General features: G+C 40.1%; 2 protein-coding genes across 2 annotated transcripts; one reads left to right on the top strand and one right to left on the bottom strand.

The window, feature by feature from the left end:
- Positions 1-1057: 1057 nt before the first annotated feature.
- Positions 1058-17996, top strand: slc35b2 (solute carrier family 35 member B2). The gene is made up of 4 exons (XM_057822574.1): positions 1058-1283; positions 8224-8414; positions 8491-8651; positions 11836-17996. Exons 1-4 carry the CDS (start codon positions 1264-1266, stop codon positions 12760-12762), a joined length of 1299 nt encoding a protein of 432 aa, XP_057678557.1. The 5' UTR covers positions 1058-1263; the 3' UTR covers positions 12763-17996.
- A 340-nt stretch (positions 17997-18336) lies between these two features.
- hsp90ab1 (heat shock protein 90, alpha (cytosolic), class B member 1) lies at positions 18337-24897 on the bottom strand. Its single transcript, XM_057822573.1, is given in 13 exon segments — positions 18337-18878; positions 18942-19275; positions 19582-19850; positions 19927-20074; positions 20152-20342; positions 20417-20582; positions 20641-20949; positions 21022-21155; positions 21294-21453; positions 23335-23541; positions 23611-23729; positions 23732-23745; positions 24731-24897. Coding segments are annotated over 13 exon segments (2322 nt in total). The 5' UTR covers positions 24883-24897; the 3' UTR covers positions 18337-18759.
- Between the last annotated feature and the right edge of the window lie 1007 nt (positions 24898-25904).

The raw sequence follows: 25904 nt of genomic DNA, 5'->3' as shown, positions 1-25904 counted from the left end.
TTGTGGGGGATATTATGGGTGGAACATGGTAATATAACAAGGGTCGCGATGCAGAAATCGCAGACATCAAGGAGTGGTCGAGATTTTCTTTTTCATTTATTTACCCTTTTAAACATTTTTTTTCAAATTTTCTTTGTTTGGATCGATTATTCATCATCTAACATATCGGAGAAAATGCGACGGTAAAAAAAAAAAATACAATTAAGCGATAGTTATGAGGTAGCTATTCGTGACTTTTTTACAGACACCATTTTTTTCATTGTGACGTAATTTGTCTAAAAGTTTAAAATATGCGAGTGAATAATTTTTTAAAGTTATTTTTTTTCAATTAAATATTAGACATCAATTAATGATTCTAAGCTAAAATCACAGACATTTTGAATAATAAATATAATTTATTACCTTCGTTTTATGGCTGGGTTCAAACAAAAGCGGTTGCGAGACGTCTGTAAACGGGGGTTTCCAGGGTAAAATGGACAAATTAAAAATCGTTCGGAGGCTTAATGCGCCATGAATCTGCTATGGCAGCTTAGAGACATATTGTGCTATCAAACACAACAGTTGTTTTGGCTTAAAATACAGCAGTTTCTTTTAAAGAGGAGTGCAAGAGCAGAAACTGCTTTTTCAGTCTGGTCTGTGTTTTCCGCAAAATATTTTTCTATTTCCAATGCTAAAATCTAAATCTGAATAAGTACATTGAACAGACAAAAACAAAAACAATTTTGGGGATGGAGCAGGTTGCACTACTTCGCGATTTTTCACTTATCGCGGCGGGTTCTGGGCCCCACTGGTCGCGAAAAACGAGGGATCACTGTAGTACAAAAACAGTGGTGGGGTCTCGATTTTGCCAATGAAAGCTATGCGTGATTATTATTATTATTTTTAAATCTAACCTGAACATATTTTTGCTTTTTTGCTGTATTCTTCGACATGATAAAAACGACAATATGATATTTATGATGATAATAAACGTCATAAGAGGCAATGATGCAGTGACCACTCCGAAGCGAAAGAGGCGCTAAATAAACGTTGCCGTAGTTTGAGCCGCATCCCACCGCGGTGAGAAGAGTACAGTCTCTTCTCTGTTCAAGTAAACGGCTTTTCAAGCATAAGTTGAAGCTAGCACGCAAAGACAGCTAGTTTCGGAGAAAATAAACCATTCCAGGTTATCCCCGTGTTGCCGACGGACCGGTTTTATGCTCCGTTTCAGCCGAGGAGATTGACTGTCGGCGCTGTGTCAGGTCTCGGCCACACAGGAGAAAAATGTCATCTTTTCCACAGAGGTAATGTTGAACCGATGGAGAAATTTTGAAATAAGCGAGGACTGTTCACTGGTGTTGCATTTAGTTCAAGTCAGTCTCCGAAAAAACTAGTAACTTTCGATTCCTGCCATTAAATTACTGCTTGTCACCTCCGTTAGGTTTCTAAATATATATCTCAATAATATCGCGGACGTCTAATGTTTATAATTTCTCATACTGACGTCCCATTTACAATAATGGCAAGTTTATAGTTCAAACCAATCCCTCCTCGTCATATGCCAGTAAACACAATGTGCCGTATTTTAACTCTTGACCTAAATATCCCCCAGAATATTATTTACTGTATGGTATAAATTAGGGCTGTCAAACGATTAAAATTTTTAATGGAGTTAATTACAGCTTAAAAATAATTAATCGTAATTAATTGCAATTCAAACCATCTGTAAAATATGCCATATTTTTTTTGTAAATTATTGTTGGAATGGAAAGATAAGACACAAGACGGATATATACATTAACAGATGGTACATCAGTACTGTATTTGTTTATTATAACAATAAATCAACAAGATGGCATTAACATTATTAACATTATGGTAAAGCGATCCATGGATAGAAAGACTTGTAGTTCTTAAAAGAAAAATGTTAGTACAAGTTAAAGAAATTTTATATTAAAACCCCTCTTAATGTTTTCGTTTTAATAAAATTTGTAAAATTTTCATTCAAAAAATAAACTAGTAGCTCGCCATTGTTGACGTTAATAATTACACAGTGCTCATGGTTATACTTATATAGCGCTTTTCCACCTTTCAAGGCGCTCAAAGCGCTTTACACTATCCCGCCATTCACCTACTGGTGCTGAAACCCATAAAATCAGTCGCACCCAAGCGCCAGCAGAGGGCGACAAAACATCGAAAAACACAAGTAACAAGTGGACATTACACTGTCCTGTCATTTTAATCTGTTTTAGCGGGGCATGTGCGTTAAATGCGTCAAATATTTTAACGTGATTAATTTTAAAAAATAATTATCGCCCGTTAACACGATAATTTTGACAGCCCTAGTGTAAATAGTTTCTAACTACTAATACATGGTCTTAAACCCAAAAATAATATTGTTTGTAGGGGTGTGACAAAATATCGAAATGGTGATACATCGTGATACTTTGTATCCCAAAAGGTTATCGATATGCTCCTGCCAAGAATCAAGATATTGTTTTTAAAAGGTGTCAATGTCTAAAAATAAAAACGAACCAACAACTTGCTACCAAAATCTTCCACCATAATGGTGTCTCAGTTAACTCTAAGGCTGCATTTGACGGTGCTCGATGCCCAGTCCATTTAGACTGGGAACTTTCGTTCATTCGAAACCAGACCATTCAGTCATTCTGTCCGATTTTCAGGGTATTTACAGGTCACTTGCTGTTCATTTTAGGGCATTGACAGGTCATTTTCTGTTGAGTTTGAGTCACTGCCTATTCATTTGGGTGATTCCCAGGTCACTTCCTGTTTTGTAACTCAAAATAAACAGGAAGAGACCCATAAAATACCCCAAAATCAACAGGAAGTAACTGAAAATCAACAGGTAAATGACCTTAAATGGCCCAAAATTACCTCATTGCCTGGCTTTGGCTGCCACTGACAGCCATAGACGTTCAATCCGTTAGAAGTGGGAGGGATGGCAGCGAATGAACGAATTAGTGCTGCAACGATTAATCGATTAACTCGAGTATTCAATTACAAAAAAAATATTCGAATTAAATTTTGTTGCTTCGAGTGTTCGTTTAATAAAAGTGGCGTTGTAATGGTTAATTTTGAAAGTGTTTGCATGTAGTTTTATTGATTAGGGTGGATACACTTCCCTCTGGTCTACCTCTTTTCACATGGCTGAATCCAACTGCTCCCTGTTAAGACCAACGTAAGCTAAGTCTTTGTTTGAGCTAATGTTTATAATAATTTAGTTTATAGGTATAGTTAGCCATTTTTTGCGGGAATACGTGTCTGAACCATTTGTTAAAAGGATTGTAAAAAAAAAAAACTTTAGCAATTTATAGCATCTAAGCTAGCGGACTCTTTCGATGTAAGTTAACCAATTGTTCTTTTGTTGTACATAAATCCTCATTAAAAAAAAAATCATACCGTTTGAGGCTCAGCTGAGGTATTTTGATTTTTCATGTGCCTTATCCGATTACTCGATAATTCGAACTAACTAGTGTATCGATTAATCGACTACTAAAATATTCGACAGCTGCAGCCCTAGAACGAATGTTCATTCGTTGCCACCCTCCCAGTTCAAATGGATTGAACGTCTACTAGTGATAAATTCATTCCTATTCACAGCAGAAGCTTGTTTTTCTGTTTATTACTTGTTTGTAGAGAATCCTAGAATGATTTCCTGACCAATGTATCGATAATCGTTGTATCGCCATATCGTCAGATCATCGTTATCGTGAGCTTTGTATCGTGAGGTACCAAGAGGTTCCCACTCCTAATTGTTTGGATTCATTTCCCTTTAATAAGAGATAAAGGTGGGTCCCCCAGACCTGAACGCCACCTAAGGGTTAATCAGCTACCCTCCACAAGCAGTTCAACTCAATGGCGTGCGTACAGCATTCCTGCATGCAATTGATTGCTTGTTCAGGTTCAGGTCCAGGTCCTGGAAGTCAAGGCTGCAGCCCAGTCCCACACAAAGACTTTCTGTGTGAGTCAGAAACGGCGGGTTTCCAGCGGGAGGCCCGACCTCACCACGAATGGGATCTGATTCTCCTGCCACGGTGGCAAAAGGAGCACACCTTCTTCATTCATGTGCAGCGAGCTAGAATTTCACCATTGATGTGCTTGATCATCAGTGCCAGCTAAACTGTTGGAAAATAATGACTGTCCTGTCCTGAAAACAAATTGTATTCCTATTTTTCTTGTAATTGCCATGTCCTTCGGACTATAAATCGCACCCAAATATAAGCTGCATCAGCTAAAGAATGCACAGTGAAGGGGGAAAAAAATAAGAATGAATGAGTATGAATTGAATTTTGGGGAGGAGTTTATTTTATCAGGCAAGCATTGATGGAGAGGAACAGGCTAAATAGGCATCTGTTAAGTACGATTAAAAGTTATTCAGATAACTAGCCTAAACAACATACCGTAATTTTCGCACTATAAGGCGCACCTGACTATAAACCACCACCCACTAAATTTGGCAAGAAAACGGCATTTGTTCACACATAAACCACACTGGACTATAAGCTGCAGCTGTCCCCACTGTATTATGGGATATTTATACCAAAGATATTAACCGGTAACACTTTATTTGACAGCGGCATCATATGATTGTCATAAAACCAAATGAACCACCATGCTTCAAGAAGCTTAATTTAGCCATCACTGCTCCCTTGGGGGACTGAGTCAACCTCCGCTGCCACCTGCTGTCAACACTGTTGTTGTTCAACATGCTTCCTAGCATGCATTGCAGCGCTACAGATTAAAATAACAATCAAAATTCATGTTCTGTGCTAATAATGTCTTCAGTTACTGTTCAGGTTGTTTCATTAATTGCTAGTTATGGTATTTGGTAACACTTTATTTGACAGTGACGCCATAAAACTGATATTGGACAATCGTAATCCGGCAAATTATCTCACTTTTGAATGGATGTTAAAGATCCAAGCGGGACATAATTGGAGTTAGTGACATACATTGACACTTAATGACATCTGTCATAAGCATTCAGTAATGCCCATGATTGTGTCATGTCATAATTATGACAGTGTTATGACGCTGCTGTCAAATCAAGTGTTACCGATTAACCCAAATAAATCAACAAATAAGCGGCACTGGACTATAAACCGCAGGATTCAAAATGAACAGGAAAAAGTAGCGGTTTATAGTCTGAAAATTAGGGTAACTTGTTTGCCAAACTCAATCCCACGCCAAATTAGGGATGTCCTCGATCCGATCATGTGATCGAAATTGGGCCGGTAGTGCCAGATTTTCAGAAGATTGGAATCGTGTAAAAAGGATCGGGGTTTTAATTAGAAAGAAGAAAAGATATTAAGGGTTTTTAAAAAAAACAAATTAATCCAGGAATACAATGGTGTTGCCAAAAGAAACAATAACATATACATTTTTTTCTCCATAAGACTCCTGGGAAAAAGCAGAAGAAGAAGTACTATAAACAGTACAGTACTGTAACATGTTTGTAATCTAAACAAAAAGACAAAAGACTTTTTTCGGTATTAGATCGGCATTCTGTATCCGCAGATTTTCAAAATCAGGTGACCCTGGTTCTGGTGCAAAAATATGCGATCGGGTCATGCATACTCTACTACAAAATACGTTTAAGTCTTCATCTTCTGTATCACTTTTGAACAAGTCAGCCAACTCTGGAAATAGAGGGCACGCCTAGAGCACCCTTCTATGTATAAGTCGCAGGCCCAACCAAACTATGAAAAAAGTGTGACATGGTCTGTAGATACTAGTGATGCACGATAATACATTTTTCAACCGATATCGATAACCGATAATTTCCTTCCCCTTCCACCCGATAACTGATAACGTCACGCCGATAATTCTATTCAAATATGTATGTAAACTGTTGAAGTATACAAAGATGAAATGTTACTGTGCAAAAATGTAACTTAGTGCTATTTTTTTCCACATCAAATGTGAACAAGTAGTAAATTCCAAAATCTAAACAATGGCAATGACATTGTGTAATGGTAAGCTTTTGGCAACAATTACTTAGAGAGTAAACACCCAAGTTGCAGAAAAATCTAGAATAGCACTATATAAAAACAATGATTTAACTTATTGTCTGTGATAGGGATCCAGTCAATTTGAACTGAGAAGGCTGTGAAGTGGGCATCTATCGCCGTCGAAGGCAGCCATTGAGTTTGTTTTCTAAATATTGTAACATAAATTGACAATGGTATTAACATAGACTTCATAATGTATTGACGGGATACAGGGTGCGGGGCCGACTCATAGGGGGCCTATCTCCGTCAAAGCTGACCGAGTGGAAACACAGACAAAAGAGATTTTCCGAGTTAAATTCTTGTGAATAAATGCTTAAATCCCTGAATTCTTAATAGATATGGATGTAAAGCAGTCTCGATCTTGGTTAAAAGCAAAAAAAAAAAAAAAAAAAGTGCAGGTAACATTGATTTTACGTAAATATTGCGAACTATGAGGCTAATCAGTAAGGAAATTAGCGGCCACCATATGTAAATAAGCAGCTTTTTCCATTAAAAATTATTGTGAATAAATGCTTAAATCCGCCATTCTTTATAGATATGCATGTAAATCAGTCTCAATTCTTGGTTAAAAGCAAAACAAACTTGCCGGTAGCATTTATTTTACTTAAATATTGCAAACTATGAGGGTAGTCAGTAAGGCAGTTAGCGGCAGCCATATGTAAACAGAACTTTTTCAGTTTAAAATTCTTATGAATAAAGGCTTACATCCCTGAATTCTTTATAGATATGGATGTAAAACAGTCTCGATTCTTGGTTAAAAGCAAAAAACCGGACAGTTAGCAGTTTTTACGTGAATATCTCGAACTATAATGCTAATGCTGTAGCGGCTAATTTCTCCCATTGATTTTGTCACAACGTTTCAAAATGCATGCACGGTACGAAAAATATAATAATTACCTTGAATCCTCGAACAAATCACTACTGAGACAATCCTTTCTGTTTGTATGCTGTACAGCTTTCGTACTTTTTCAACCTAAATCCGACGTTGGATCCCTGCATGTGTTGACCGACTGCGAATAACTGAAGCGGACTGTAGGACGGCCCCCTACTTGAAGGCGTTGCACAGTGACTGATGGATGTGACCATCCAATACATTTATGAAGTCTATGGTATTAATAGTAATATTGACTTTCGCCATAATTGGACAATAAATATCTTTGCAGTCCAAGAAACGGCCAAAAAATGAAACTCATTGCAAGTGATTGACTGAACTGTGGTGCAGTTTGCAGGGTTGTGTAAATAGTTTTCATGACGCCTGTCCCGTAAAAAAGGGCATTTCCTGATCCCACTACAGGGTGCCAGGCCTAATTGGTAATATTTCAATGCAGTCTTGTTCAGGCTGGGATACCTCACATACATGCCAGATGTAAAATATATTGAACGTTGTATGAGGGAGTTATTAGTGAGTTTCTGAATTTGGTGTATTGCCGAAAAAATGGCTGACTTTGGCACCCTGCCCAGGTCAGGCACGTGAATGAAAACACACCATTTTGATAAATTAAGATTTCATATGCCTCATGAAAAGTCTCGCCAATTTTGAGTAGGATCCAACTAATTACTAACTAGGTGCCAAGGTCTCAAATGTGCACCCTGTAAATTGATAAAAATTTCACATTCATTCCAAAATACCCGATTGCCTTTTGGGTGTAGAATATGCGTGCAAGATACTTTTTTGCTTGAATTTCATAGCTCTATGTTTAAAAAAAAAAACCTAAATGGAGAGGCCTTTTTGAAAAAATCAAGGGGTCCCCACTGAGCCATTTTGTTATATTTTTTCGTAACGTCGCAAGATTATCGAAATTTACGCAAATTCGTATGTATGTGCCACTTTTGGTGAGTTTTTGAGCATGTTCAGGCCTCCAAATTGCCATTTTCGTGCAAATTTTGGTAAGTTTTTGAGCATGTTTGGGCCTCCAAATTAGCCATTTTTATTTGCCGAAGAGAACAAATAATAATAATAATCCTTAGCATTACAATAGTGCCTTCGCACGCTCAGTGCTCGGGCCCTAATTAAATTGTAGTTGAATCCTGTCGTAACGGGGCACAGGTATTTGCCAATCATGTAATGCTGTGTCACATGACAGGTTGAAATGCAAAAGTGGAGAAGCAGAAGTATTAATTTCTTGCGACTTGACTAAATCTCAATTCACATTGAGACTAATGAGTAATGTTTCCTCAATTGTTCTTGATTATATTGTAACTCGTCTCTTAGGGTTTGTCCTGCTCTGTTGTCACTTCTCTTGCCGTCCGTCGTCGCCGCTCAAGAGGAGTCCACTCTGCTGGCGGGGTGGCGCGATGTGTGGCTCTTTCGCTTCCTAGTGAACGTGCTGGGATACTCGACCATCATTATCCCCGGATACCTCCTCATCCGCTACTTCAAACGCACCAATTACTTAGACACAGGTGACGCTCTTTCCTGTGATCCCACTCATCTGTGTCTCAGCCTTATGTGGTTCTTCACTTTTATTTTTTTCCCCAGGTAGTGGATTCTTCTATATGATCGTCAAGTCTTGCGTCTTTGGAAACGAGGCAAAGACGGGCTTGTTGGACAATGTGTCAGTCAACTCCAGGAATGAGGGGGATTCGGGCTCGCCCCTCCGACAGGCTCTAAGGTTGATCTTTTGTGCTGCTGGACTTCAGGTGAGCATCCTCCCATTAAATAAACAAGAGTATATGTCAACGTAAATATGCCGTGTCCTTTTATGATCCTGGACGAGTCCTAACACTTCTTCTATTTGCACTGATACAAAGGGGATTGTTTGTTTTAGCTAAACATGAGCTCACTTGCTGTTTGCTGATACTGTATGTTACGTCCTTATTTGGTATTTAAAAAAAGATAATGGGGAAAATCCGGGAAGTCTTAAACGTTTTCTAATCCTTCAGAAAATCTGGAACTGTTGTACTGAAAAGCCAAATATTTAAGATACAACGCTTAGTATGATGCAGTTTCTAGAGCACACTTATAACTGAAGTATTTTCTGGCAAATCAAGACAAAAATTAGGGCTGCCCCAATCTGATCACGTGATGAGAAATCGGGCCGATCGCCGAATTTTTCAGAAGATCGGAATTTGGTTAAAAGAATCGGGTTTTTAATGTCCAAAAATATTTGTTTTTCTTCTTCATGCTTATACAGCCTCTCACTCTTCGTCCTGCTGCTTTTCTTGGTCAGCAGAGCAGCTGGAGTTTGCTACTCGAAGTTAATGATGATTGACTGGTTTGTAACTTTGATCTGGCGAGTAAAGGCTCTGTAGCACTACGATCAAAGGCACAAATGTGTTAATCATCGTTTAGTCAATCTTCGTTGTCTAGAGGCTGTTTTCGGCAGCGTGAGCGTCAAAGTGTGAGAGAATGTGAGTGGACTCACGATATGAATTACAGGTAGTCCCCGGTTTACGGACGAGTTCCGTTCCTGCGCTGGTAATGTAACCCCGATTTCCACGTAAGTCAGAATTAACCCTTTAAATACCTTTAATAGGGTTGGGCATCATTTGAAATTGAATGATTCCGGTTACAATTCTGATTCCACGTTTCGATTCCGGTTCTGGACGATTCCCGATTCTGATTCTTTTAAGAGGCAGGGTCAAAAAAAAATGCAGGGTCCAAAAAATTGCATAGTTTATATTAAACAATGTTTTTTTTAAATGAAATGAACTTGTCACAGGGCTAATTATAACTTGTATATAAATATAAGTCTTGAAACTCGAGCAATTTTTTTCCACTCGGCGGTCAGGGATCAGTTTAAAAATTCGAACGATTCCGGGAGAATCTGAGTGTTGGAACCGGTTCCTATCGATGCTCAATGCCCAACCCTAACCTTTAAACACCTTCTACAAAAAAAAAAAAAAAAGATCCAAAAACATGTATTATACGTCTGACTACTGTCCTCCCCGATACGTTGGAGCTAAGTCCTAGCTAGACAGCGAGCTGAACTCCGAAATGACGATCCCAAACGTCTGTGTAGTTTGGTGACTTCATTCAGCTTCTCATGACATAAATTAACGCTTGCAGAATGAAACTAAAATGAAATAAAAATTAAATCAGTCTCATCTTCAATAACAGCAATTCAAATTTGCGTTTACAAGTAGCTGCTGATACAGCAATAACAAACGATTAGCATGCATAAGTTAGCGTCCGCACATCATCAAAAACAATCACATAAACTCACCTCAAGTATTCGACAACAATTGAAAACGCGCAATAAACAGTACAAAAGGGGTTACATACAGTCGTTGCCTCTGAATGCTTCACAAGCAACAAATGTGCGCGCAGGCTGTCACCTCTGCACTCTTCCTCATAGGTGAATGTAATGGGTGGCCAGTCTGTCAGTGCTCTCACGTGCGGAAGTACAACCTGCTCTTCGATTCCTGCACCAAAATAAAAGCATGCATCACAAAACAAAAGTCAACATTTAAAAAAAAAAAAAAAAAAAAAAAAAACACGAGACAGGCGTCTTAAAGTCAAAATCACAGTATGGCGTTAAAGGTGATGCAATGAAAAATGTGGGTGCGCCTACATTTTGTGGTGCACCTTAAGAAAAAAGTTGGGTGCACCTGTGCAACCAATGTAAAAAGTTAAGTATGGAGCCTAGGCAATATACAGTATATTGCAATGTTAGTTTTTTCCAATATCATTCAGGCCTTATTCATATTTTATTTCACTTTTTAAAAAGGCTAAATGGTAAAATAATCCAGAAATATAATGGCATTTCCGAAAGATACAAAAATATATACGTTTAACACTCCGCAACACTCCTGGAAACAGTGGAAAAGGAAGTACTGTAAAAAATACACTACTGCGACATATTTGGAACTTATGTTAAAAAAAATTTAAAAAAATAAAAAAAAATAAAAAAAACTTTATTCCCAGTATCGGATCGGGACTCTGTATTGGCAGATTCTCAAAATCAGGTGACTCTGACTCTGGTGCAAAAATATGCGATCGGGTAGGGCTGGGCGAGATGGCCTTAAGTACTTATCACTGTAAAATTGAGCAGATTTACCTCGATAATGATAAATTCGCCTAGCGGACTGTAATATAATTTAAAAATCTGAATCAATGCATGAAATACAAACGAACTGATTTATTTACCAGCTTTCAATTTCACCTATTTTAATAATTGTACATGCAGTGTAAACATTAAGTTTACAAAAATATCTGTATAAATAGTTATACAGCTTGTATAACTTGAACAATGTGCAACATTGTAAATATTGCTATTGCCACTGTGGAAAAATGTCATTGTAACACAAATGATTTACATCAAGAGGGGCTTAAACTTACTTACTCAACACAATTGTTCTCTTCAAGGTTTCAAGTTTTTTTTCCCCAGAGCATTTACTGAAATACACGCCGCACACATGCACACCTGACAGTCACATGTAAGGGCATTGGCTGCATGGGAATGAGCATAGCCAAACAACACATAGTCAAAGCAGGCTGCAAAGACTTAATTTTTTCTTTTCAATGAAACGGCAAATTTACCGACATGGTCAAAATTACGTCGGTCATTATGACCCATTTTGGTAACAGTAAATTTTCAGTAAACCAGCCGGCTCTACGATTGGGACATCCCTTCAAAAAATAAACCCGCGATGGCATGTATCTTTAAAAAAAAAAAATGCACATGTAGTGGCACTAGGAAGAAGCGGTATCACTGTATGAATATCATTTGAAAGGCAACGGATGAGTATAATCGGGTAATTTCCCATGGCACACCTAGATATCTCAGACAATAGGTCAGTAATCACTGGTTTCGCTAAGAGACCCAATGATAATGATGCTTTGTTCTCATCTCCTGCTGACTGTGATGTTTTGGTATGCCAGGCGTCCTACCTGACATGGGGGGTCCTGCAGGAGAGGGTCATGACCCGTTCGTACGGCGCCTCCGCTCCAGATGAGGAGGGCGAGCGATTCAAGGACTCTCAGTTTTTGGTTTTTATGAACCGTATTTTGGCCCTGACAGTGTCGGGCCTGTGGTGCTTTCTGTTCAAGCAGCCCCACCACGGCACACCCATGTACAAGTACTCTTTCGCCTCGCTCTCCAACATCATGAGCAGCTGGTGCCAGTACGAGGCGCTCAAGTACATTAGTTTCCCCACTCAAGTCCTGGCCAAGGCCTCTAAGGTCATTCCCGTCATGCTCATGGGTAAGCTCGTTTCCCAGAAGAGCTACGAGTACTGGGAGTACCTGACGGCCATGCTTATCTCCGTGGGGGTCAGCATGTTCCTTCTGTCCAGTCCCGCCGACAAGCATCCGCCCAGGGTCACCACCTTCAGCGGCGTGGTCATCCTAGGGGGCTACATCGTCTTCGACAGCTTCACGTCCAACTGGCAGGACAACCTGTTCAAGTACAAGATGTCGTCAGTTCAAATGATGTTCGGCGTCAACTTGTTCTCGTGTCTCTTCACCGTGTTCTCGCTGCTGGAGCAGGGCGCCTTCTTCGACTCGGTGGCGTTCATGGCGCGCCACTCCGAGTTCGCCTTCCACGCCGTGCTGCTGTCTGTGTGCTCGGCGTGCGGCCAGCTCTTCATTTTTTACACCATCAACCAGTTTGGCGCCGCCGTCTTCACCATCATCATGACCCTGCGGCAGGCCTTCGCCATACTCCTCTCCTGCTTCCTATACGGCCACTCCGTCACCATGCTCGGTGGCATCGGCGTGGCCGTGGTCTTCCTCGCCCTCTTTCTGCGGGTTTACGCCCGTAGTCGGAAGAAGTCGGGCCGACGGCAGGCGCCGCCGCAGAAGGTGTAGCGCTTGCAGCTACAGAACTGAGAACTACGACCGCGTTTTCTGTGGTTCTTTCTTTATTATACGGCTCACATCCATTGTTTTTGTGTCTAAGGTACTGACGGAAAGGGAATTTATTTGTTTTTGTGCCTACAAGCAGTCCATGTCCATTTAAACAGTTTTACGGCCTGCCTCATAACTCTTCTTCTCCAAAATGTATTGTCTGTGTATTGCAGTCAATGAATTAACCACATTGTGTGGGTTGCGCAGCCAATTTTAGTTACTGAAAATTCATTGCTCACTCAGAAGGTGTCATTTGTTTTTCTGTTGAAATTTGCCAATGAACCCAAGTTACACTAAATAACCTTTACAGGCAAATTTAGTTGGACCTTTATCAAATTTATGGAAGCACATGCCCTACTGACGTGTTGCTACATGCTAACATGGTAATGATTGTTACAACATTTTAGGTTTTGTGAGTAGCCTATGTGACCTTTATGGCTAAAACAGTTAAGACTTTATGACGTTGCCCATAATTGACTACACATTAAATACTTAAGATGGTCAATATCATAAAATGTAGTCTGTCATAGTCGCCAGATGTGCTCCCCATGTGGCAAGCAAGTGGCCTTTGTGTGGAAAAGTTGGATTTTATACTATAGCTCGAACACACTACGCAAATACTCGAGGGACATTTTATAACAGGTGCAAAATACAACTGCAAGACTGAATTGTTTTGCACTTGATTTTGAACCTTATGTGCCCCCCCGAGCGTATATGTGTACATTTCTGGGTCCTTAATGTCACCAAAAGAGATGCTGTAAGTTGTTTTATGTGCCACGTTATTTTTAAGATGCCCCCCCCCCCCCCTTTTCTTTTAAATTGTTACAACACGGCGTCAATAAAATCATGTGAATATATCTTAAGTTTATATCTACCATGTCTGTTGCACTGCATTTGTGTTTAACCTCTCCTGAATGAATGATTATGATGAAGGGTGGTTTAGGAGAACTCTCAAACTCATTCAAAGTACATTCTGTTACTTATGCTAAGTGGATTAATAATAAAATACTTATATACAGTAATGATTTTCTCTATTTTTTTAAAAAGAATTTTGCATCTAAACCTGCGAACATGAAGTAAATTAATTGGATTGGAGGTGTATCAATAAGTTACAACATGACAAAAAGTAAAGAGGTATTTTATACCCACTTTAAAACTTTAACACATTTCAGGTAGCAATTCCATCTGAAGCCTTTTTTGGATTGTTTCGAGTCTCAAAATTAATAATTTCTTACTTTTGTAATTTACAGACGATAAGCCGCTACTTTTTTCCTTCATCTTGAATCCTGCAGCTTATAGTCCGGTGTGTCTTATTTGTTGATTTATTTGGGTTAATAGGGAACACTTTATCACTTTATTTGACAGCGATGTCATAATTATAACATGAAACTACCATGGGCATTATTGAATGGTAATGACAGATGTCACTAAGTATCATCTGGCAAATTATGTCACTAACTCCATTTATGTCCAGCTTGGCTCTTTTACATCAATTCAAAAGTGAGACAATTTTCCACATAACATGAAATGACTTCTAAGCTTTCATTAAGTCTCATGATTGTGTCATGTCATAACGATGATTGTCTAAAGACAGTCTTATGGCGCTACTGTCAGATAAAGTGTTGCCAAATACCATAACTAGCAATTAATGAAACAATAGGGACCGGAACTGAAGAAATAATTAGCACAGAACATTAATTTTGATTGTTATTTACAGTGGTATGAAAAGTGTCTGAACCTTTTGGAAATTCTTACAATTCTGCATAAAATCATCATCAAATGTGATCTGATCTTTGTCAAAATCACACAAGTGAAAAAAACTGCTTTAACTAAAACTACCCAAACATTTATAGGTTTCATATTTTAATGACAATATAATGCACACAATGACAGAAGGGGGACAAAATACGTAAACGAACTATCACATTTAATATTTTGTGCCCTCCCCCCTTTGGCAGCAATAACTTCAACCAGACACTTCCTGTAGCTGAAGATCAGTCTGGCACATCGATCAGGACTATTTTTTGTCCATTCTTCTCTACAAAAGTACTGTAGTTCAGTCAGATTCCTGGGATATCTGGCATTAATCGCTGCCTTTAGGTCATGCCACAGCATCTCAATAGGGTTCAAGTCTGGACTTTGACTAGGCCACTCCAGAACGTGTATTATGTTCTTCTGAAACCATTCTGAAGTTGATTTACTTCTGTGTTTTTGATCATTGTCTTGTTGCAGCATCCATTCTCTTTTTAGCTTTAACTGTCTGACAGACAGCCTAAGGTTTTCCTGCAAAACGTCCTGATAAAGTTTTGAATTCATTCTTCCATTAATTATTGCAAGTTGTCCAGGCCCTGAGGCAGCAAAACAGCCCCAAATCCTGATGCTCCCTCCACCATGCTTCACGGTGTGGACGAGGTGTTGATGTTGGTGAGCTGTTCCGTTTTTCCTCCACTTATGAGGTGTGTTACTCCCAGACAATTCAACTTTGGTGTCATCACTCCACAAAATATTTTGCCAATACATCTGTGGAATGTCCAAGTGCCTTTTTGAGAACATGAAAGGAGCAACATTTTTTTTTTTAGACAGCAGTGGCTTCCTTCATGGAGTCCTCCCATGAACAACATTCTTGGCCATAGTTTTACATGTAGTTAATGTATATGCACAGAGATATTAGACCGTGCCGGTGATTTCTGTAAGTCTTTAGCAGACACTCCAGGATTCTTTTTTTTATCTTAGCAGACACATTTCAGGATTCTTTTTTTAACCTGTCTGAGTATTCTGCGCTGAACTCTTGGAGTCATCTTTGGTGGACTGCCACTCCTTGGGAGAGAAGCAACAGTGCCAAACTCTCTAATTGTAGACAATTTCTCTGACTGTCAATTGATGAACATCCAGACTTTTGGAGATGGTTTTGTATCCTTTCCCAGTACAAATCAACAATCCCTGATTGGAGGTCTTCAGAGAGCTCTTTTGACCGAGCCATGATGCACATCAGACACTGCTTCTCATCTAGATAATTCTTACCAGGTGGGTGTTTTACAGTGGGCAGGGCAGCTTTAAACCACTCATCAGTGATTTGGCACACACCTGATTTAAGTTGTTTGGTAAAAATTGGTTTCAGTTGCTCTTAAAGTCTCCTTAGGCAGAGGGTTCACTTACTTATTTTTCCCCCCTCTATCTTATTTTGCATGCTATCCTCATTAAAATATGAAAACGTATAAATACGCGGGTGGTTTTAAGTAAAGCGAACACAGTTTTTACATCTGTGTATTTTGACAAAGATCAGATCCCATTTGATGGGGATTTTACGCAGAAATGTGAGAAATTCCAAAAGGTTCGAATACTTTTTCAAACCACTGTACATCTGTAGTGCTGCAATGCATGCTAGGAGGCATGTTGGACAACAAAAGGGTTGATAGAAGGTGAAAGCAGAGGTTGTCTCCCTCAAGGGAGCAGTGATGGCCAAATGAAGCTTTTTAAAGCAATGATGGTGGTTTATTTGGTTTTATGACAGTTGTATGATGCCTCTTTCAAATAAAGTGTTACCGGTTAATATCTTTTGGTGTAAATATTCCATATTACAGTAGGACAGCTGCGGTTTATAGTCCAGTGTGGCTTATCTATGAACAAATGCCGTTTTTGTGCCAAATTTGGTGGGTGGCTGCTTATATTCAGGTGCGCCTCATAGTGTGAAAATTACGGTATTTTAACTTTTGGGCAAAACATGGTTCATTTGCACTGATTCAACCACTAAAACATACAGTGCCTGAAAGCTCTAAATAACATTTATATGCAAATTTTTGAATGACAGTTTTGTCATTCATACATGTGAGCACAAAATATCACCTGTTTACAGTAAAAAGTTACCAGCACTGTTGTTTGTGTAGTCTGATAAGCATGCTAAGTAGGTGAGGTTTCAAATATCACATTATAAAACAAAGACAACAATAGAATTGGATTCATTTTGTAAACTAATGCAAATCACCCATTGAGGAATCCATAAATAAATCTCGCCTAGGGCGCTACATTACTGCAGTTATGTAATGATGAATGGCTGTTGATAGTGCCAAGGGGAATGACAACTGCAATTCAGCATCATGGTGATGATGTGTTCTCGGTTTCCATATTTAGATAGCAATTTCTCCATAGATTGCATTTTCTAGTATTTAGAGCTACAATCCCACCCTTTGCTGACTCATATTTCTTAACACATTTGATGATTCATGACCTGAAGGCCGCATTTTTAACTGTCAAGTACGGGAACTCGTAACCTGCCCTCTTTGTCAATCATACAAGCTGCTCAGTGCTCACTATGGGGAATTTCCTAGCTGGCACGTTAGGTGATCAGTGTTGCAACACAATATACTGTACAGTGCCAAGGCATCTCGAGTCAAAAAGTGCCGTAACCCGAGTTTAGTTAACTCAAGTTTCGGAAACCTCTTTGATTTCGTCAGAGGCTCTGACCTCAATGATTCATTGGTGCTAAAGATGTTGCATTTCGGTGATGGGAATTAACAAAGTACTTTTTTCCTTTCAGTCTTCTGAAGACTTTTACTCCATCGAGTCGTTAACTTTCCAATTTTTATCATTTTACGGTTTTCAAGTGTTGTAGGTATATAACAAGAAGGAAGTATGTCTTAGCTTTCGGTTATGTAGTCTGAACCACAGGCTGAATTTGTGGAACCTTCATTATTATACAGCTGAGGAAGTTTTTTTTTTTTTTGGCACCTTTGAAGTCAGGCATAAAGCAACCAGACATGGAAGGCCGCAAAGGTCACCAAAAGGTGTGGCGGCCCACTGATTAAATGCTGAGGAACCCCCCTCACTAAATTAGTGCATACGTGGGTGGAAAAAATTTGACAATGGTCAAATGTTTCCAATTGTGTTAAAAGTCACATGGGGGAGATTTTTTTTTTTTTTTATGCTATAAGGGAAGCCTACCACCCACTCGATTAAAAACGAAGACATGCTAACCATGTTTTTTAAAAATATTTGCTCATTAAAAAATACTGAAATGACATATGCACTGGTGAATTAAAAAAAAAAAAAAAAAAGTGAAATGGCAATCTACAGAAGACAAATACAATTTCTTAGAACCAACTCTTATTTCAGGTACTGAATCAGTGCTTTGATGAAAAATACTTTTCACTTGTTTTCCCACAATATATTTGAGATTCTTGTATGAAAGTTAGAAAAATGTTACAAAGCCATAAGTCAATACTGTCACTGTCACAGTGTCATCAGTGTCTTATTAAAATGTTTAACCATTAGTTTATACTCACAATACCCAAGTTGCCATTAGAAATGAGAATTTTGGTTCATGTCAATGATCAGTTTTCTGTACAATTTAACTGCAATGGTCATCATCCGGGACTGGCGACTCCATAACTTTTTGTTTTGGGACTGTACTGACCCTAATAAAAGCAATGAGTGCCATCCCAATAGTTTCTTATAGTACATGTCCACCTAGTGGCCAACTGTGGACATGCACTACTAGTGTTGCAACAATAATAGTAAGACAAACCCAGCCTTCACGAGTTAAGTATTGCAGGTTTTATTTTTTTGCAAAACAATACTTGAATACACACAAGCCTGGACTCAGGCAAAAGGAATCTTACAGTTCTTTCTCCATGCAGCGTGCAGTGTTGCCGATGAGCAGAACTCACCCAAACCTTCAGACCCGATTAATGGAATGTACCATTCCCATGTTCACTCCCACATTTAAAACTCAGTGCAACAGGGTATTCGATAAAAGGAAATGTGCGGTCACCATCAACTTTTACAGCAAAAACCAAACTGCTTCTCTTTGATAAAAGGAGGGTCTTGCAGATAAATGCTCTGGAACAAGAGCAACACTGGTCCACCAAACAACATGAATGACTAATTGTTTTTAAAGTTACTGCTGTTTAAAGGATGAACAATAGAAACATGGGACAGATTGATAGAAATCTGGGGGGCTATTTAATCGACTTCTTCCATGCGTGAAGCGTCATCTTCACCGTCACCTTCTAGTGGAGGGATCTCATCTGGGGCCGATGTGGAAGTGGCCTCCTCTGTGGGAACGTCGTCATCGTCGATACCTGGGAGGTCACAACATTGCGGGTCAGAAAACTGAAACTAACACAAATGCAGCATTTTCGTACCGAGTCCTAGTTTGATCATTCTGTAGATGCGGTTGGAGTGGGTCTGTGGGTCATCAAGGGAGAAGCCGGAGGACAGCAAGGCGGTCTCGAAGAGCAGAATGACCAGGTCCTTCACAGCCTTGTCGTTCTTATCGGCCTCTGCCTTCTGTCGCAGGGTCTCCACGATAGGGTGGTCGGGGTTGACCTCCAAGTGCTTCTTGGCCATCATGTAGCCCATGGTGGAGTTGTCCCTGAGGGCTTGGGCTTTCATGATCCTCTCCATGTTGGCCGTCCAGCCGTAAGTGCTGGTCACAATGCAGCAGGGTGAAGACACCAGGCGGTTGGAAACCGTCACCTGCGTGGAACAATCAAGGGACATTAGGCATGCACCATCTTATATGACAAACCGAGGAGGGTCAGTAACATGCATTTGACAGTTTCATGTTCACACACGTAGAACCAAATGTTCAACCCAGGCAGTTTCAAGTTAGATTCACAATTTTGGCTATCAAACCAGTCCCAAATATTCAAAACTCAGCAGGGTGGACTCACCAGAACACAAGTAATGTTCAACTAGGAACCTGTTGTAACAACACAACTACGGTGAAGTCCAAGTGCTTCAGCATTTGAGGTAAATGTTGACAATTCCACTGACTCTTACCTTCTCCACTTTCTTATCCAGGATCTCCTTCATGAGCTTGCAGAGGTTCTCAAACTTGGCCTTGTCCTCCTCCATCTTTTTCTTCTCATCCTCATCTTCAGGGAGCTCCAGGCCCTCCTTGGTGACCGAGACCAGGCTCTTGCCGTCGAACTCTTTCAGCTGCTGCACGCAGTACTCGTCGATGGGCTCAGTCATGTACAACACCTCAAAGCCGCGCTTGCGAACGCGCTCCACGAAGGCAGAGTTTGCTACTTGGTCCTTGCTCTCACCTTGAGGGAAGAATCGGAGGGAAAAATCAGAGCCATGTCTTAAAAACTAACTTTTAAAACCCAGCTGGGAACAGACCAGTGATGTAGTAGATAGACTTCTGGTTGTCCTTCATGCGGGTGAGGTATTCTGTGAGGGATGTGGTCTCATCTCCAGACTGGGAGCTGTGGTAGCGCAGCAACTCTGACAGTTTCTTGCGGTTTTGGGAATCCTCATGGATGCCCAGCTACGTACAACAGATATTCAATAAGAACTCCATATGTAACATTTAAATCATTTGTATGAGAACTTTTAACCACTTACCTTGATGTTCTTGGAGAAGCCTTCATAGAACTTCTTGTAGTTCTCCTTGTCCTCAGCCAGCTCTGCGAAAAGCTCAAGACACTTCTTGACGATGTTCTTGCGGATGACCTTCAGGATCTTGCTTTGCTGCAGCATTTCTCTGGAAATGTTGAGGGGCAGGTCCTCAGAGTCCACCACGCCACGGACAAAGTCTGGAGGGGAACACAAATGTTAATTACACCTGCTCTGTAGACCTCAACGAGGCTGCTCAGAAGAGCAAACTTACTGAGGTACTCAGGGATGAGCTCTTCACAGTTGTCCATGATAAAGACTCTCCTGACGTATAGTTTGATGTTATTCTTCTTTTTCTTGTTCTCAAAGAGGTCAAAAGGTGCACGGCGGGGAATGAAGAGCAAGGCCCGGAACTCAAGCTGACCCTCCACAGAGAAGTGCTGAAAGATGAAAGATTAATATGTGTCCTCTTGGCATGACATGACCATCCAATTGTACCTTCACAGCCAGGTGATCCTCCCAGTCATTGGTCAGACTCTTGTAAAACTCCCCGTACTCCTCGTTTGTGATGTCATCAGGGTTTCTGGTCCAGATGGGCTTTGTCTTGTTGAGCTCCTCCTGGTCAATGTACTTCTCCTTGATCTTCTTTTTCTTCTTCTTGTCCTTGTCTTTGGCGTCATCTTCCTCATCGTCATCAACATCTTCAATTTTGGGCATGTCTTCGCCGTCCTCCTTGTCTTCCTTCGCTTCTGCCTTTTCCTCCTCACCTTCATCGTCGCTGATCTCCTTGTCGCGCTCCTTCTCCACCTACGCGTCACATTGAGCTAATCTGTTAAGAGTGCGGCTTCACTCCAGAATAAACAAGCAAGCGATACTCACAAAGAGAGTGATGGGGTAGCCAATGAACTGAGAGTGCTTCTTCACAATTTCCTTGACTCTCTTCTCCTCAATGTACTCTGTCTGGTCCTCCTTCAAGTGCAGGATTATCTTTGTTCCACGTCCAATGGGCTCTCCTGTGGAAAGTTGCGCAACCATTAATACATCATGTTCCGACGGGCATCGAAATTGGTTCAAGTAAGCAACTGCAGGCAGGGAGCCCAGCTCATTTTTTTCTGCTCTTATGTTAGCAACTGTCAGACTGGCCAACGCACCATTGTCAACAGCAACTGTGAAGGAGCCACCAGCAGAAGACTCCCAGGCGTACTGCTCGTCATCATTGTGTTTGGTGATGACGACCACTTTCTCTGCTACCAGGTAGGCAGAGTAGAAACCCACACCAAACTGACCAATCATGGAGATGTCAGCTCCGGCCTAAAAAAAGTCACTCCATAAGTTATCACGCGGTAGTTGCGTCTCAAGAGTCTCACAATACATACATCACCGTTAACTCATCAGTTACCATTGACAGCAATAGACGTCCAATCCATTTGAACGTTTACTAGTGTCAAACAAATTCACAGAAGGATGAAAACAGCCACATTTGGATGTCTTTCATCGTCAATGGCATTGAAAGATTTAAGTGCCAACCATTAAGTGCCCTATAGATATAAATTAGGAATCACAAAAATAACCTGTGACGGGTTAAAAATAGTCACCGATCCTTAAAACGTTACTTCCTCTTCAGACCAGAGGTGGGAATCTTGGGACACCTAACGATTTGAATACGATTCAACTATAAATCGATTATTGATGCCCCCCCCCACCCCACAGCTATTAGCTGCTTTTACCGTTTCATACATTAGTTACAAAAATCCTCTCAGGCTTAAATAAACTACCATTTCAGTATAAAGTTAACAGTTCAAAACTAAATGAAATACTCAAGTCCCGATTCTTTCTTTCGATATGTGAAAGTTTTAAAACCGTTTCATCATTTGAAGATGGATTCAAGTCGAGATTTTGCTGATTTTGGAATATTAGATAAAAATTAGGTCCGCTACAACAGCCTTTCAGAGGTCTACCGCTTTAAGATGGTGGCTGTTTACGAACGCCGGCGAGTGTCAATTCGCAAATAGTTCTATAGATGTGATATCTACTGTAACATTATGTGGGTGTAGTTTGTGGCGGCTCTCGGCATCAGGCAGGTATTACTGTTTTTTGTTTATCTAGCAGCACAAGTTGAGCATGATGTTTACTCTCGGTCCGTTCCTCATTGCGTCCCGAAGACCGCGCTGACTGTTTTAGTCAAGCTTTACTTGGCATATTCCATTAATCGGAATATGGATGTTTGTGAATTGTGAATAACCTACCTAACAGAATGCAATTTTGTTGGCTTGTGTTTTCATGAACCCTTATCAATCTTGGGAGTTTTGAACAGCGCCAATAAATGCATGCTTTTATAGGTTTAAAAAGATTTGCTAATAATCCATGTTAAAAAAAAAAGTTTGTATGCAAGAAGGCGTAGCTTGACATTTGTGAGCTTTGTCCCACAGTGGTACAAAACTCATGTTCATGGTTTTTCAGCAGGGGATGGTTAATGTGTGTAATAGTGGAGAAAAACGTAAAAAGGCGCAGACATTTTTTTCAATGCCAATATTATTTTAGCCAATCAAATGTGTACATCTCAGACCGTCCTGCCTACTAATCACGTATCGACTGCCTACTCAAGTATGCGTTGCTATTGGATAAATAAGCTTTAATGGACTCAAAGTGAAGTGGGCTTTGTCAGTCTCAGACAAAGACTACAATAAAGTGTGGGCCTATTTTCTTGGCTACTTTTTAAGTATCGATGTTTGTGCTGGTGGCCTAACTGACGTTTGTCACACAATGGCTGTTCTTGTAAGTGGCGCAATTTTGGAGATTTTAACATTTTCGATCAGAAGTCTTGAGAAACTCAATGTGTGCATACTTACAATTACATACCTTGTGCAACGGTATACACAAAAGTCATTTATACTTTGAGTACTCTATTGCTTTAAAATAGTTGGTAATGGGATTGGGATAAAACATGAGGGTTAGTTTTTGGGGTTTGGGGGGGGGGGGGGGGGGTGTCTGATGGACATTTGGCCATTACAGAGTAAATTATTCTTGACACCAGAGATGATTTCCTTTAATCGCAACATGCTGGGCCTCTTTAAGTGTCTCAAGCAATCGAAAGTGGTTGTCATGCTACACTATTGCTGAGCATCTCATTCGTATTAAATTTGCATTATAAATTATACAACTTCAATCATATGGGCAAGATCATCCATGTACCTGAAGGGCCTCCATGAAGGCCTTTGTGCCAGACTTGGCGATGGTTCCCAGGTTGTTAATCAGGTCAGCCTTGGTCATCCCAATGCCAGTGTCAATGATGGTGAGGGTGCGATCGACCTTGTTGGGAATGATGTCAATCTTAAGATCCTTGCCGCTGTCCAGCTTGGTTGGATCAGTCAAGCTTTCATAACGAATTTTGTCCAAAGCCTGTCAACAACATCAAGCGAATGTTACGATGACTTCAAATAATACAGACTCAAGCCCGGGCATACTTACATCAGAGGCATTAGAGATCAACTCCCTGAGGAAGATCTCTTTGTTGGAGTAGAAGGTGTTGATGATAAGGGACATCAACTGAGCAATCTCTGCCTGGAAGGCAAAGGTCTCAACGTCTTGCATTTCTTCAGGCATCTGCGCAAAAAAGAGACCACTTTGACAAAATGGAATTCAGTTACTTGCACCTCTTGATTGAAGACAGCTGTATGACTACACTAACCTCTAAGGGTTTTAGGAGCAACTATTTTTTTCTAATACGCTGTAATTAATATGGGAAGAAAGTTATAAACTAAAACGTCAGAAAACCCGTTCGCTATTTTCTCAAGTTTCTTAAACGAAGTCGCCCTCGTACCGCTCCAGATGGCGGAAGTAGCCCCTAACCAACATGGCGTCCGTTCACACGCAGACAATGGCAGCGCTAAGCACGTGCTTACGCATTAAAACGCCATAAAACACAATTTATTTGGAATTTTCGAGATATCCTTGCGTGTCCTTGAATATAAACGCTACTCAAACGATAAACGTTGCAGAGCTCACACAGTTAACCCTTACGAAACCTCACAAAGCTTCGCTTTCATGTTGTCGAAATACACGCCACATCTTTATTGCTAGCCATATCGTGGGGGTAATTCATCGATTCGAAAATGGCAACGTTTTGAAGGACTTCAGTCAAATTAATGAAAATTATAGAGTTGGAACCACGGGCTGGAGATTTTTAAAATGAACAAGCATGTCATTCTGTTGTATTCATGTATTCCGATGTATGCTTAGCATTTTTACGACCTTGTTTAATGCCGGGAGAGCAAAACAAACCAAATAATATTGACAATCATCATCACCACACCTGTTTTATGCAACCAAAGCTCGACATAACGTCCATGTCTGCAGTGCTGCATCCCAACACCGCTCGGCGATGCGCAAAAACGCTAAATAAAAATTACGTGACCGTATTTTCTACACATTTTAACCAAAATTTGACTTCGCAGTAAAATAATACAAACTTCATCGTCGTGGCTTAGGCCTGGGGGTCTCATCACTTTGATAGGAAAACCGTCACAAATCCAAGAAATAACTATGCTACCTCAATGTTTGACCAAAGGAAGTAAGATTGACCACCAACCTTGTTTGTTGTGTTGATTTTTCTTGAATAAAATGCAAAGAAACAAATGTCCCCCTCTGCTCTCTGATTGCAGGGAAAAAGAAAGGGACTTCCTCTAAATAGACCGGATTCTTTATACACATGCGTTTCGACTTGGTGCAAGTTATATCCATCCGCGGTGCGCTGTCCACTCTAGATATCACATATAAAAGGATAGATGTCTGATGCCCACTGTAAGCCAGTGGAAACGGATGTCAGCACTCGTCAGCAATTTTGCTTCGGGTCCATTTAATAAAATAAAAACAAAGGCCAATGGAGAGTGCACTTCAAAATGGCTAGAAATTGCTCATTGTTTAAACCAATTTTCAAACGACTGCTTTATCAAACGATTCAGATAGGTAGGAACTTTACAACATACTTTAGGATATGTAAACATTTTCTTAAAATACAGCCTGGTTCCCAGCCACGTTCATACGATTTATTATAGAACAAGCCGTTTGTAAATCCGTCATGAATTCAGATGATTTTAGTGAAGAAAACCATCGTCCGACACAAGATGGCCGCCATTTATCTATGCCGCTGACTTTAGTGGGGACATCTATCATTGGACATGTGATATCTATGCTTTGTACCATTAAACCCTACTTGGCTGTCTTTCAAGCAATATTACAGTGATGAATGGGAGGAACGACAATTGTTTATCCATGTACTCAAATTAGTATGAACATAATTGCAAGGTTGGACGTGCTGAAACATATATATTTTACTATTAATATACACTCCAGTGGTGTGTTCAAGTACTCTCGACACCCGGTCTAATAACAGTTTAACCTTAATTTGAAATTGAAAAAAGATTTTTCAATGAGCTCCTGTACGCCTATTTGAAACATTATAGCTTTCACACTGCAATTATTATATAAAGTCACATGTATTGAATGTGTTGTTGCCATCTAGTGGCATGACAGATGATTCAACCTTCAAGGCTGTTTCGTTTCCAAGCTAATTCATAATTACTGTCAACGTATATGGTCGCAACTAATATATTTTAATTAGCAAAAGAAATATACTTCAATAAATCCGCTAAAACGACAAATGTAACTGAACAAATTGGAACAACAAACAGGGCCTTTTTAATCGGACGCAGGGATACTGTAGATGGAGAGGGTGTGCTTAGTTTCTTCTAGCACTTTCCACG

Source organism: Corythoichthys intestinalis, chromosome 19, assembly GCF_030265065.1.
Source record: "Corythoichthys intestinalis isolate RoL2023-P3 chromosome 19, ASM3026506v1, whole genome shotgun sequence".
NCBI classification, from domain to species: Eukaryota; Metazoa; Chordata; class Actinopteri; order Syngnathiformes; family Syngnathidae; genus Corythoichthys; species Corythoichthys intestinalis.
Note: the sequence above shows the minus strand (reverse complement) of the source record. Positions and strands in the feature narration are given on the sequence as shown.